At 50.1% G+C, this 14,042-nt stretch overlaps 1 protein-coding gene across 1 annotated transcript in view; it reads left to right on the plus strand.

Annotated features, from left to right (window-relative positions):
* The window catches only part of LOC101852694, a 28,690-nt gene extending 14,711 nt beyond the window's left edge, over positions 1-13,979 (plus strand). Inside the window, exons 9-12 of the mRNA XM_005099686.3 lie at positions 1-266; positions 1,383-2,663; positions 3,942-4,168; positions 6,233-13,979. Coding sequence (XP_005099743.1) covers positions 1-266; positions 1,383-2,663; positions 3,942-4,168; positions 6,233-9,899 — 5,441 coding nt within the window. The 3' untranslated portion in view covers positions 9,900-13,979. The remainder of the gene's footprint in view (positions 267-1,382; positions 2,664-3,941; positions 4,169-6,232) is intronic.
* Positions 13,980-14,042: the final 63 nt, after the last annotated feature.

Here is a 14,042-nt window from a genome sequence, read left to right on the forward strand (position 1 = left end):
CTGTGCCCGTCCAGCGGCCCCGAGGCTCGCCCCAGATTCTGCGTCTGCCCATGTCGGCCCTGGCCAACTCTGGCCTGTCCTTGAGGGGAGCCTCCACCACGGGGGCCGGCACCAGGCTGGTACTGGTGGGCGGGAACAGCGGCGGTCAAGCGGGCAGCGTGGCGGGCTCTGGCTCTGGGGGCACCACCAACAAGGTGATCATGGTTCGCTCCCAGGGAGGCAGTATGAGCAACATGTCTCCCCAGCAGCTGCTTCAGCTACTGCAGGTACGTAGGCACGCAGGCACGCACACTCACAGGGGGGACTGTCACAAGTGGGTGGTGGGTGGCTGCTATTTTTCTTTCCTCTCCAACATGTTTTGTACTTATCTCTCCTCTCAAACATGTTTTGTACTTATCTCTCCTCTCCAACATGTTTTGTACTTATCTCTCCTCTCCAACATGTTTTGTACTTATCTCTCCTCTCCAACATGTTTTGTACTTATCTCTCCTCTCACACATGTTTTGTACTTATCTCTCCTCTCCAACATGTTTTGTACTTATCTCTCCTCTCAAACATGTTTTGTACTTATCTCTCCTCTCCAACATGTTTTGTACTTATCTCTCCTCTCAAACATGTTTTGTACTTATCTCTCCTCCTCCTTTTCTTTGTCTACATCTCTCTAGTGTTACACATCTAACCTTCTGCACTTAGATGACCTCTTGTTATGCAAGTACCATAAAATTGACTAAATCTAAAGGGACTGTTGAATTTGTCGTAGACGGCCGCCCATTGTCAAGGAGAAAAATGGTTGGCTTAGATAGGTGGATGTTTTAAACAGTGTTTAGGATATAGTCAAATAACAAGAGTGGGATTGGGAAGTGATTCTTTGTAGAGATGATTGTCTTGGACAAGGTTTTCACTGTGATAATGGCTTGCTGTCTTGGACAAATGTGACTGTCATAATGGATCAGAGGTGATAGTTCCTTCAGGCTTGGGTACAGGTTTGAAAATCATGACATTTTGGTGCAGTAAAAAGGCTTGCTAGATTTGATGGGTTTTATTTTTAAAATAAATTAGAAATGTAGATTGGTTTTTTAAAATCAGTTGTTGACTTCAATATATCTGAGAGAGTTACATGCATGTTTAAAACTCTTGAAAAATGTGGTTACTCGAGAGATTTATTTAATTTCGTTGCTTTAGATTGATTTTTTTTTGTGGTGTGTTTTTTTATTTGCCAGCGACGGTTTATCGTTCTCTTGCTTGAAAGGAGGGCGCCACTGTTAAATCCTACTTTTTTTTCTCTCTCTGTTGTTTCTGTCCGTCTGTTTTACTTCTTCCCTGCAATATATGACCGTTGTTGTGTGGATGTGCTTCTCTTAACTCAAATTGTATGTCCACAGCGAACAGGAGCCATTAGTCAGTCTGGAGGTGTCCGGGTCACGACCACGCTGGGCAACGGTAGTCAGGTGTCGGCTGTGACCCAAGAGAGCGACACTTCGGTGGGGACGGGCGTGGAGGAAGGCGCCTCTGCCGATGTTGCTGGCACGCAGACCACTTTGGAGCATGAGAGCACCGAGTCAGCAACAGAACCTCTGGGCGAGTCGGGCGGTGCCGACAGCCTGATGGACGTCTCGGAGGGGAATCAGACGGCAGGGGAGGCTGATACATCGGCTTATTTAAACACAACGCTACCCTCGGCGGGGTCAGAAAACGCGACAGAAGCAACCACCATCTCATCCACCTCCACTTCTTCGGAAAATCCCATCGTCTTATCTCCGGAGCCGCCTGTGACAAGTTCTGTGAGTGCTGTCGATGTGGCCGGCGAGCCGCAGCAGCAGTCAGCAGCTACCGTTGCTGCTGCCGCGGGGAATGTGAAAACGCTGACCCTGAGTGAAGGTCAGGCCAGTTCTGGTGGCGCCCGCTACATTTCCATCCCCAACCCCAACGGCAAGGGCAGCATTCTCACCCAGCTGGTGTTGAAAGGCGGCAAAATGGTTCTAGTCCCTGTCACCAAGAACGTTCCCGCACAGGAAGCGGGCTCGTCGGTTCTCCGGATCCCCGGCTCCACAGCCGCGGGTTCCCCTACCGTGTCCATCCGTGTCCCGGGCGGTTCGAGCCAGTCCTCCCTGGCGTCTCTGGTCACCTCGGCCATCTCGTCTTCGGCCACGAGCACGCCTCAGGCTGTGCAGCAGTCCCCCACGGTGAGCATGCTGACCTCACAGACGCCGTTCGCCACGCTCGCCGCCACCACCGCGTCTGTCAGCACGTCCACGGCTAGCACGCCGGGTGTCCGCTATGTGTCTATCCCGGGCAGCAGCGGCAGCAAGAGGACCATCCAGCTGATCAGTGTACCGCGGGGGGCGCCCGGTGCCGGGGGTACCTCCTCTTCTGTGCTCGGGGGCTCGCAGGCCGGCAGCCAGAAGACAATTATCGTGAGTCCCAGCGGGGTGCAGTCTTCCACCTCCCCGGCCACCTACGTCACGCGGCTGGTCACCTCGGCCGACACAGCGCAGCAGCAGCCGGGGAGCGACGAACAGCCGCAGCAGCAGATGGTGAGCTCGCAGCAGGGCAACATTGTGATCCGTGAGCTGAAGAGTGACGGCACCACCACCACCACCACCACCCTCCCGCCGCCCACAATGGCCGACTCGGGGGCTCAGACCCCCACGGTGCTCCGCCAGGTGAGAGATGGGCTGGTGGCAAATCCCGGTGCTTTCTTGTCCTATCTCCATTTTTAATAACCGTGAAAAACAGTTCAGAACAGAGTGAGCTTAAAGAAGAAGACAAATTTTCACTGTTTAATAAAAATGGAGATACAACAAGAAAGCACTGAGGTCACGAGATTCTAGAACTAAATGGCAGAGTGGTCTTTGTGTGTACAGCTGGCCCCATTCGACTTTACCAGTCAACATTGATCATTTTTTTACTGTTTGCTATTTGAAGCGTGGCAGAGCCATTCGAATGCCGTGTGATTTTTAAAATATTTTTGAAAGGGAATGGATTTTTGTCTCATATTTTTCAAACCGTCATACAATTACAGCATATTATATCTAAAATTGAGATAAATACAGAAGTACTCTGTACTTGAAGGTTACGAGACAGGAGGGATAAGAGGAGCCAAGTTACGAAACATGCCTGTAAAGAGAGTATCCATTACGATTCAATAATCACCTGTCACATATTGAAGTGCTTTCTTTTCTCAAACTAAGCTTCCCCCTTGGATTGTGGGTGCTCTGGTGTGATTTGCTCTTTTTTTTCCTATGACACATCTATCGCCCTTTTCTCTACTCTTTTTTTTGTTTGTTGTACTCTCTTGTGATACCTCTTAATCTTCCCTCACTTTTAAGACCTAAGTGTGTTGCAAGTGCTGTAAAACTCTTTACTACCAGTGTCTGTGATGTAGAGAATTTTCGAAAGCAGGAAACCGAAGTACAATTCCCAAGTTTGAATTTTTATGATCTCAACAAGTCTTTCTGCTGGGGTGTTGTATCATTCCAAGTGCAGGTTGACCCTGACAGGCAGGGTCGGGACCCACCACCACCTAAAGGAATTTTTTTTGCTTAAACAATTCTTTCCTTGGCGCTTATATGACCTTATGCAGTTGCGAGCGCTGTAAAACCTTACTAAAACAAACATAAAACAAACCCTCTCCCCATACTGTGGGTGGTTTGCTGGTGCTCTGGTGTGGTTTGTTCCTTCTTTCCTATCAAACATCTGTCGTCTTTCTCTCTCCTCCTTTTTTTGTGTATGTTACTCTCTTTTAACACCTCTAATCTTCAGCTCTTATATGACCATATTGTGTTGCAAGTGCCGTAAATGGCACTAAAACTCTTTCCTTTGCGCTCATATGACCTTATGCAGTTGCGAGCGCTGTAAAACCTTACTAAAACAAATATAAAACTAGCAAACTCTCTCCACAAAGTGTTGGCTCAAATTAACTTCCCCCCCCCACCTTACAGGAGTTGCTGTCTGCCCCCGGGAGCTCCACAATCACCATCAGCCCGGAGAACGTGGTGAGCAGCCGAATCTCGTCCACGCCAGGAATCTCACTGCTCCGCGACGTGTCCCTGCGCTCGTCGCTGGGCTCGCCGGCCAACCAGGTCATCCTGACCTCGGCCTCCGGGGCCACCTCCATCCTGGCGCCCGTAGACTCGGCCACCGGCCAGCAGAAACAGGAGAGCTTCAGGTAGGTTCCTTTAGCAGACGTGCCTAGTTCAGTGCAGCCTCTCTATGACGACCTTCGATATGACATCTTCTGTATAGCGAGATTATTCCCAGGTAGCGATTTTTTCTTTTTATATGATTAGTAATTTTTGGTTACCTCTCTCTATGACGACATATTTTGTCTGGTCCCGATGATGTCACTATAGAGAGACTGCACTGTACTAGGAGACCTCCGTTTTTTTATATTTACACCACCCCCCCAATGAAAGCACACCAATCAGATGTGCTTCTTAAATCATTTAATTTGTTATCTTGAATTCTGTTTCCATCGGGTTTATGCAACTTATCGTAAATGACTTTGAATGTGCACATTTTTCATTTGCATTAGTTGCGTGGCTTATTGTAATTGATGAGAAACTATGTACAAGGAACATTTTCAGGGGAAATATCTTGTTTCATAAAAAAATAATCCACAAAAAACAGTAAAAACCACAGAGAAAAAAATCCAGTTGCAAGGTCACACAAAATTAACTACACAAACTTGATGACATCCGATGCCGAAGGACAAACCTGGTGTGTTCTTCAGGTTCTTTTTAGAGTGCCACACCCTAAAGCACTCTCCTTTGCACAGATGAAGTCTGTGGGGCCACACAGTACAAACATTTCTAGTGCGTTTGCCTTGTCCCGGTTTGCTGCAAACTCTGCAGTTCCTGTCTTGTCCTGCTGATTCCTGGTAAAGATTTGAAGGCGCAAGGCGTTCAGTGGGCTGAACCTCAAGAGTGGAGGTAGAAGGCTGGGAGGTTGGCTGCATGAGTCGGCTGGCCGATGAGGTTGTCCTTGAACTGAACCAGAGGCATTCGCTTGTAGGTGTTGTCTCGAGTACAAGTGAGGTTGAACAAGGTGCTTGAGTTGACTTTCCCTTTGATCAAGACCCACTGCAATCATGACAGCAAAAAAGTTGAGAAGTTCTGGTCGTGTGACATCTTCCATGCGGTGGAATGATGAGTGATGCTGCAAGGGAGTGCTGGCATTTTTCCTCTTCTTACCATAGTCCTTTATATTGTTGATAAGTATATCCAAAACTCTAGGTGTCAGAAGCGCAAATAAACAGTCCAGTTTGCATGACTGACTAGTGACCAGTTCGTTGTTTACACCATGCGACTGCTCTTGCGAATAGTGAAAAATGATTGCTGTGGTCCGGCTGTCCACCTTCCATTTCAGTGGTCCTCCTGTCCACCTTCCATTTCAGTGGTCCTCCTGTCCACCTTCCATTTCAGTGGTCCCGCTGTCCACCCTCTTCCATTTCAGTGGTCCTCCTGTCCACTCTCTTCCATCTCAGTGGTCCTCCTGTCCACCCTCTTCCATCTCAGTTGTCCCTCTGCTAACTGAGGCTGAGGTGCGGCTTCAGGTTGATTTTCAGCCACAAGTAGATTTAATTCATTCTGCAAATTGCATCTTTTGGGTCGGGACTGTCCCTTTCCCTTTCCTCCAGTGTTGGAGGTGTGAGTAGAGCGTGCTGTAGGCCTACACTTACTAGATCTAGAATTTCCAGCTCTTGGCCTTTGGTCATCAAAATCACTGTCCTCACTGTCACTGAGAGTACTAGAGACACTGTACTCGTCACTAGGTTTACTCTCGCATTGCGAGAACACTGAAGACATTCATTGTTTTCAAGCATTTCAACGGCCCGTGCAGCACAGAAACGTCTTGTCGGGCGTGTCCCTGGCGGTTCTGGGTCCATAGTAACGATAAACAATTCGTTTGACTCAAGAAAAAAAAGAAATTCTCGCTTCAGTCGTTGGAAATACCGCCTTTGTCAAAACAGACGCTATCGACTGACAACCCGGAAGTGTTTCGAGTCGACCTATAATAACTTGGACAGAATGCTGGACTGGAAAAGAATGTGTATTAGTCGAGCCGCATTTAAGTCAGGCCACGGCTTCTGGCCCGAGCTGCGTTTTGCGGCTGGAAGCAGCCGATGAGTTAAATGACCTTATTGTGTTGCAAGTGCCGTAAAACTCTTACTAAAACTAAAGGGTACATTGTGACCTATTTTCTCCACCTGTCCCTCTCGTTTTCCCCCCAGGTACATCTTGCCCGGCTCCAACAGTACTCAGACAATCCTGCAGACGTCTGGCCAGAGCGTGGGCAAGTCGTTCACCGCCCTGTCTTCCTCGGGCACCATCATCGGAGGTCAGCTGACCCCTGCGACCCCGTCTGCCGCAGTGGACCCCAACCTCCTGAGCCCGGCGGAACCCATGATGGTGGACAGCGCGGGCCAGACGGGCCCCACCATCAGCCTGTTGGCCCCGCAGCGACGAGCCAGCCAGGAGGTGGACAGCACAGAGTACATCCCACTGGGCACCAGGGGCAGGGGGAGAGGTCGCGGCCGGGGGAGAGGTCGCGGGGGGCGCATGCCTCGGGGCAGAGGTCGCCAGCAGCTGGTGTGGGGCAGTGGGAGCGACACAGAGTACAGCCCCTCCTCCTCCACGTCTGCCGCTACGACCTCCTCCTCCTCCTCCGCGGTACTTTCGGGGAGAGGAGGGAAAGCCAGCGCCGGTACACTGTCGGAGCTGCGGCAGATCGGGGCCCACGTGATCGAGTCGAGCAGCGAGGCGGTGGACGGCGTACCCGTTGTCTCCATCCCAGATTTCACAGACGCTGGCACCCAGGCAGAGTCTGTCAGCGCTGCCGAGTCGTTAGCGGCGGAAAATGCCGCGGCTGTCCTCAGCACGGCAACGACCAGTTCCGTGGAGGGCGGCCATCATCAGGCTGAGGGCGTGTCTCTTCTGGCCCAGCAGTCACTGCTCCAGGAGGGTAACCATGGCGACGACAGCGACGCCTCGGCCCAGAACCAGCAAGAAGGCCCGCGGGTCATCACTCAAAGTATTCCTTCCATCAAGGCCAACCACGGCTTTGACATCCTCACACAGGGCATCCTGGGCTCGGCAGCCAGCGGGCGCCAGGGCGTGGCTACCTCCCCCAAACCCAAGACAGGCCGCAGTCTCCTGACAGGCGCACCGGCCAAAATCTCGTCGTTAACCACGTCTGCCGGTCTGTCGGCCCTGACATCGGCGGCGTCAAAGACCCAGGCCAGCTTGTCCATGGGCCACTCGGTGAGCCAGGCGGAGATCGAGACTCTGATCCAAGCTGCCGAAGCTGCGGCAAAACCGGCCAAACTGGCATCGTCTGGTGCAGGGGAGTCAGCACAACCGTCGCAGGCTGTGTCTGGCGAGGAGGGGACGTCGGTGGAGGACCCAGATTCTGCTCTCGCGGGAGAGTTTGGATTGAGTCCACGAGCGGAGGATCAGTCAGAGCTGAACGTGCCCCAGCAGAGTGCTGACGAGCCTGAGCGTATGGACACGGAGGAGGAGGAGGAGAGAATCGTCAACGTGGACGAGTCGAAAGTGAGTGCGGCCGAGCGGTACCGCATGCCCACAGAACTGTTCCAGCCGGACGAGGAGTCTCCGGAGAAACCCGTGAGACAGGAAGAGCCCGTCGGCAAACTGGGCTCGGAACTGCCCATGAAGATTTTTCAGGAGTCTGAGGTGGGGCCGCAAGAGGAGGCGAGAGTGAGCGAGGATATTGTCGTCTCGCCGGGGGAAGATTTAGACCAGCTGAGCAGCCCCAAGCCGTCCGTGGTGCCAACAGAGAAGGTGAAGGAGGTGGGGGTGGGCAAAGATGTGGAAGATCTGGTGGACATTGAGTCAGCGGAGGAAGGCGTACTCAGTCCGGCGGTAGTAGAGGAGTCTGTGCCGGCTCCCAAGAAAAAGGGCGGGAGACGAGGCCGGCCAAAAGGTGGAGGGGCGAGGAGGAAGTCGAGGAGCATCAGCGCATCGGACAAAGGAGAAGACGGCGAGGAGCAAAGTAAACGGAAGGAGTCGGCAGCTGGGGCGCTCTCGCCTTCCAAACTTTCCCTGGGGGAGCAGATCTCCAAGATAGCGTACAGCATGAAGGCTGGCAAGGAGGCTGCAGGGGGTTCGAGTCCCGCAAAGAAGTCTCCTGTGAAGTCTGTGGGTGGGTTTGCCACTGACTTGCTCATGGAGACGGAGAGAGAAGAAGCGGAGGAACTCAGTAAACAGAATCTGCTACGGGAAGAACTCGGTGAAAAGACTCAAGTTGAGGAAGAGCAAGGTAAGGAGAACCCTCCGGAAGAAATTTGTGAAGAGAAGAAGGAAGTTGAGGAGGTGGTGGAGGAGAAAGTGGAAGATTCATCTGTACCAGAAGTGTGTTCCGACATTGTGGCCAAGGAGGAGAAAGAGGAGGAGGAGGAGAAGGCAGACACTTGTGTGTTGAAGCAGTCGGAGAGTATGGAGGTTGACGTGGTGATGGAGGAGGCAGAAGAAAGTGGCGAGGTGACAGACAGCAAGGAGGTGAGTGTTTTGAACAAAGTGCCTGCGACAGACTGGAGGAAGTGGGTCTACCTGCCGGCTGTGGTACCCTGCCCTAAGAGGAAAGTGGTGTGGTCGGAGGGTGGCCACGGGGAGGAAGGTGAAGAGGAGGAGGAGGAGGAAGAGTGTGCTTATTCGAGACCTTTTAATTACAGAGTTCTTTCCGGAAAACTCAGGAAAATGTGTCCTCGACACGCATCCTTGGGACCACGACAGGAGTCATTCACCACACCACCGATTGTGTTTGAGGCGTTTGACGCGAGGACAGACAAGAAGCCTGAAGACCCGCACGCTGTGGTTGTGCGTAGGTCGAGGAGGGCCCTGGAGAGGCCGCGGCGTGACCCGGCCAAAGACCCACGGGTCATCCCGCTAATGGCGGACAGCGATGCAGACCCGGCGTGTATTGGCGGCTCGGTGGTGAGCAGCGCCCTCATGGAGCGCGAGATGTTCTGTGGCGTGGTGGTGAAGGAGCGGCGGGATCTGGTGGACTGGACCTGTGGGGCCGACGAACTGGAGGAAGACGAGGAGGCGGACTCTGGGGTTGGGGACGAAGATTTCCGCAGGCACTACCAGCTGCAGTTGTTTACCGGCTTGTTCATCCAGGCCGGGGATTTCAGCTCTTTTCTGTCCGAGCCGGAGGATGGGGAGGAGGAGAAGGGGCAGGAGGGTGGGGATCTACATTCCGTGGAGGGTCAGGAAGACAGTAAGGTTGAGGAGCTGGCTTCTGTTGTCGGCGGTGAGGGTTCAAATCTGGTGAAGGAGGAGGGTGGGCAAGTTGATATTGGTGACAACGGTAGTCAGGAAGTCACAAAAGTCAAGGGTCGTAGAGGTCGCAAACGGAAGAAGAGAAGTGGAGGAGGAAGCATGGATTCTCCAGATGTATTACCCCTGAAGTGTGCCCGCTCCTCGCAAAGTTCAGAAGGCATGTCCTCCCCTGATATTTCTTCCCCGATGTCGGTGGACCCCCTCAGCAAACCACTGTCTGCCAACGGAGACAAAGACAGTGCCGCCAGCACGGCGCGGCTCAACGGAATCGACGGTGCCAAGTCTGTGACCTCCCCGACCCCCAGTGTCGAGCTGACCTCGCAGGGCTTGGATCCTCTGTCCCTGTCAACTGGCACGGGAGAGAACCCAGGTCAAGAGCCGTCTGCGTTTGCCTCCCCTGCGCGCCGCTCGGGCCGCACCCACATACCGTCCAAGAAAGTGCTGGACGCGCAAGAGGACGCGACACCCCGCAGTGGCTTGAAGGGACGCCGCGCCTCGCAGGCCAGCTCTGATGAGGAGCTCTCCGACTACAGCGCTGGGGGGGAGGCAGCCGCCGCCCTGAAGAAAGGGAAGAAGACTCCGCTGTCGCCGTTGTGACCCGCCGCAAAAGATTGAGTCATCTTGCAGTGTGCGGATATGAGTACGATGGTGCCACTTCATCCAGCTCGCCAACATAACATTTTTCTTTTGTGTCCCCATGCAGTGACTTGGACCTCCCCAGTTTCTGTGGCCTGTACTTGTTGACCTTTGATGTGGTGTGAAGTGACAGCCTGACATGAGGAGCGCAGTGTTGGTGACAGCTCGGCTGACTTCACCACCTGAGCGCAGTGTTGGTGACAGCTCGGCTGACTTCACCACCTGAGCGCAGTGTTGGTGACAGCTCGGCTGACTTCACCATCTGAGCGCAGTGTTGGTGACAGCTCGGCTGACTTCACCACCTGAGCGTGTTGATCTTGTCATGTGTGCATCGTGAGAGACACCAAGTCACAAAACCAGCCATCAGCCTTGTTGAATTTTGTTGTGGGGGGGTGGGGGGATGTTTGCAACAACAAAAGGTTTGGGGGGGTGGGGGGTTACATTATTCCATTTACACTTCAAGACCAGGATTTCTTGTATCATAGACTGATCCATAGCCCATGTGTATTTGTGTTAGTTTTTTTGTTGTTGTTGACTTGCTACAGCTGTGAATGCAGTGTGTCTACGTATGTTGGGAATCCTGTCTGTTCTTGTAACACTGCTGCTGTATCAACGGTTTGTTTGTAGTAGTATGGTCATGTTGTACCACCACAAATTAGTGGAGTGGTTGGTTTTTTTTCTTTATATGTTGTTGTTCATATTGTGATTTGAAATGGCCACCAAGTTTTGTCGCATTTTATCAATCATGTCAGAGGGTGAGTTCATTCCTTTGTGATCCCACGCAGGCTCGCAGAAATAAATAACCCAATCTGTTGATTATCTCGTCAAAAACTGAGCAGACTTGTGCTCTTTCTCTCCCCATCCCTCCCTCCACAAGCAATTTTGTCCCCATAACTTGGTCTCTCGCCTGGCCTTTCACTGGTTATGTTTTGATTTCTGCATTGGGAATGATCGTGTGCGGGCATTTTGTATAGATACGACACACTGCCCGGGGGGGGGGGGGCGCAATTGTTGGAGCTTGATCAGCCTCTTTATTATAGCAGTTAATTTATTTGTAAGTTGACAAATTTTCCTTGCTAATGTTCTAATGTATAAGTATGCTTTGATTGAGGACAGCGATTTCCTGCATTCAGTGGGTGGATGTGAAATGTTGATCTGTAAATGCAACTACAAACAGAATGTGTGGAATGCCAAATGTTGAATGTGTGGAATGCCAAATGTTGAATGTGTGGAATGCCAAATGTTGAATGTGTGGAGTGTGAAATGTTGAATGTGTGGAATGCCAAATGTTGAATGTGTGGAGTGTGAAATGTTGAGCTGTAAATGCAACTACAAATGAAATGTGCACAGTAAATTATACGCTGTAGTGACCTCTTGCAATAGAAACCACCCAGACTTTTCTGTGGTTCCCTCATTGTGTATAGCTCTACTCATCGGCCATCGTAATCATTTTGCTAAAGATGACATTGTCATATTGTGTGAGAATCTGTCCCTGCTTTAGTCTCATGATTAGCAAGAAAAATCTAGAGGCTGGCCTGGGATAGGAAAATAAGGTTTGTTGGTGGCCTGTACCCCGGTCCATGGTGAAAAAGCAGGCAGTGTTGATGATGACCACTGGTCACCACCCTGGCCTCATGGGGTAGCTCTTGAGGGCACCCGGTTAGCCCAGTTGGTACATGTGTATCATGCTAGACTACGGAGCAGATGGTCATGGTTTGAATGTCAGAATGGGTGTTCTTGAACTAGACTAGAGTCATTTTGCTGTGTTTTCGAGCCCCTCTGCCCATTAGGCTTGGTCCTACCTGTGTAAGTTGGAGATTCCTCCAGGCTCACTCATGGTTGTCCGTGACTTTGCCAGGAAATTTTCTCCGTCTAGCTGACCAGGTGCTGGGACGGGTTTGTTTTTCTGTGAAAAATGTTCATTTGTTGTTGTTGTTACAACACAAGAAAAGGTGGAACAAATGTTGAGTGAGCCGTCGACCGTTACCATCATGTATGTATGTGTCTAGCTACCACTTTTCCCCATATATTGTCAGTATTGCAGTTGTATTCCTCCAAGTCATGTAATGTTTCCATAATGATGCCATGCTGAAATGTTTGGGTTTTTCTGCATACATAAGTTGTCATTGTGTGTATGATATTGCTGCTTGCTGTTCGATTCTTTTGTCACTCTTATCTTTGTGTCTACTTAGTTTGGTCTCATTTTCTTTGCACATGTTTTGAATGTTAATTCATTTGACTAGATTGTGACCTTCGTACGAGTTGGTCTATTGTCATGTTAGTCCTGTGTAAATCCCAAACACTTTGATAATGTCCAGGTCAGTTTTGGGTACGGTGGCCTCGTCAATGAATGTTTAGTTTGTACATAGCCATCTCATCTTATGCTTTTGGGTGGGGCCTGTGGGTAGGGAAGGAATGCAGATCCCTGTTTAACAATGATCAATTGGCCAATTATGATGCAGAGATTTGCTTCGTTTTGGATGTCCTTGGCCAGGGTCATTCCTTGAAAAGTGGCAAATGTGACGCGGAGATGGTGTCCTGCCGAAAAAAATCTTCAGTGATCTAGCCTTTTTTGTTAGATATAAATCTTCCTCTAACAAAAACTACAGAACTGAAGAATGGCTTTATCATCTGCTTGAAATGTTGTTTTTCCAGCAGTGGATCATCCATGTGTAACGTTGGTCACCTTTTGTGGAAAAGGCCTGTCGTGTTTGTGGGTTCTGTGAGTTGGTGGAGCAGCAGACATCTCTCTCTGTCTGTGTGTCTGTCTGTCTGTCTGTTTCTGTCTGTCTGTCTGCTGTTGCTGTTGGTAAGCTGGGCGTGAGGCCACCAAGCTGTAGAGATGGCCTGTTGTTTGTTACTGTTACCATTATTGTCACCCATGGGTATTTGTACAAAGTTGTAAAGCGCCTCTTACAGACATTCGTTTTCCATTTTGGGCCATCCAATTGAAAGTAACTCATTTAACACAGGGATGAAAGATAACCTGCTGAAAAAATATCTCAGCAACGGTAGAGCCAGTCCGGATTTTTTTTTAGATAAGAGGAAGGTTGTATCTGACCAAAAAGAGTAAAGAATGGCTCAATCAGTGCTTAGAATTTGTTGAGGCCATCCCCTCTGTGCTGTGTGTGTTACTTTCCTTGGAATGACCGTTTCTGTCTAGATTCATCATGTCATCATGTATCTCACCTCCTTCAACCAAGTCCTTGTACAAAAATTATATATATAAAACATGAACAATTTTTAGAAATACCAGAGAAGATTCTTGTGTTGGTCGCTCTGCGGTATTATTGTTTTGTACAAGTGTGTGCTACCGTTCCAGAGTTGAAGAAAACTTAACAGGAAGAGAATCAAAGTCAATGGCTTCGTTCACGCAGTCAGCTCATTGCCATACACATCTAGATCTTCATGTACCAAGAGACACAAGCTTTTTACCTTTTCTTCTTTCTTAGTTTCGATATGTTACAGTTTTTGGGGAAGGGTAGGCTTCGTTTTAGGTTTCAATTGAATTTTGATCAAATTGTTGTAAGTAAGGAATTTATTTTGTGTCTGTTATGGATGCTCTGATTCTGACTTGGTGAGATGTGCAATTGTTATGCATGCAGTACAAAGTTGATTCCTATATATATACATAAATGTTACATACGCCACTATTTATTTTTTAATCTTTAGGGTTTTCTGTGAACAGCAACTTTTCCTTGGCCCACACAACTGAAAAATGATCAAGAGCACAAAGCTTTTCATGGCTTGTGTGTTGGGGGGGGGGGGCACTCGATTGGCTCAGCGTGTAGGACTAGATGACTAGAACAGGTGGAAGGGACTGTTGTGAACAGGCGACTGTGGTGTAGAGGTTACGCACTTGGCTGTCCCACGCAGGAGACTCGAGTTGGATTCCCAAATAGAGAAAAGATTTTTTATCAAGTATCGGTCTTTCTGCTGGGATGTTGTAAGGTTCATGAGCCTCAGGTCAGCTGTTGGTTTTTGTGGTATATTGAAGAACACATTCTAATGGGAGGTTGTGTGTCTTGTTCAGGGTAGAGGGAAGAAAGAAAAGCTTGTGAAGAACTAGGGTGACTTGAAGTTAAACACAGGGGGGGGGGGGGG

This window comes from Aplysia californica, unplaced genomic scaffold (genome assembly GCF_000002075.1).
Source record: "Aplysia californica isolate F4 #8 unplaced genomic scaffold, AplCal3.0 scaffold00222, whole genome shotgun sequence".
Classification (NCBI taxonomy): Eukaryota; Metazoa; Mollusca; class Gastropoda; order Aplysiida; family Aplysiidae; genus Aplysia; species Aplysia californica.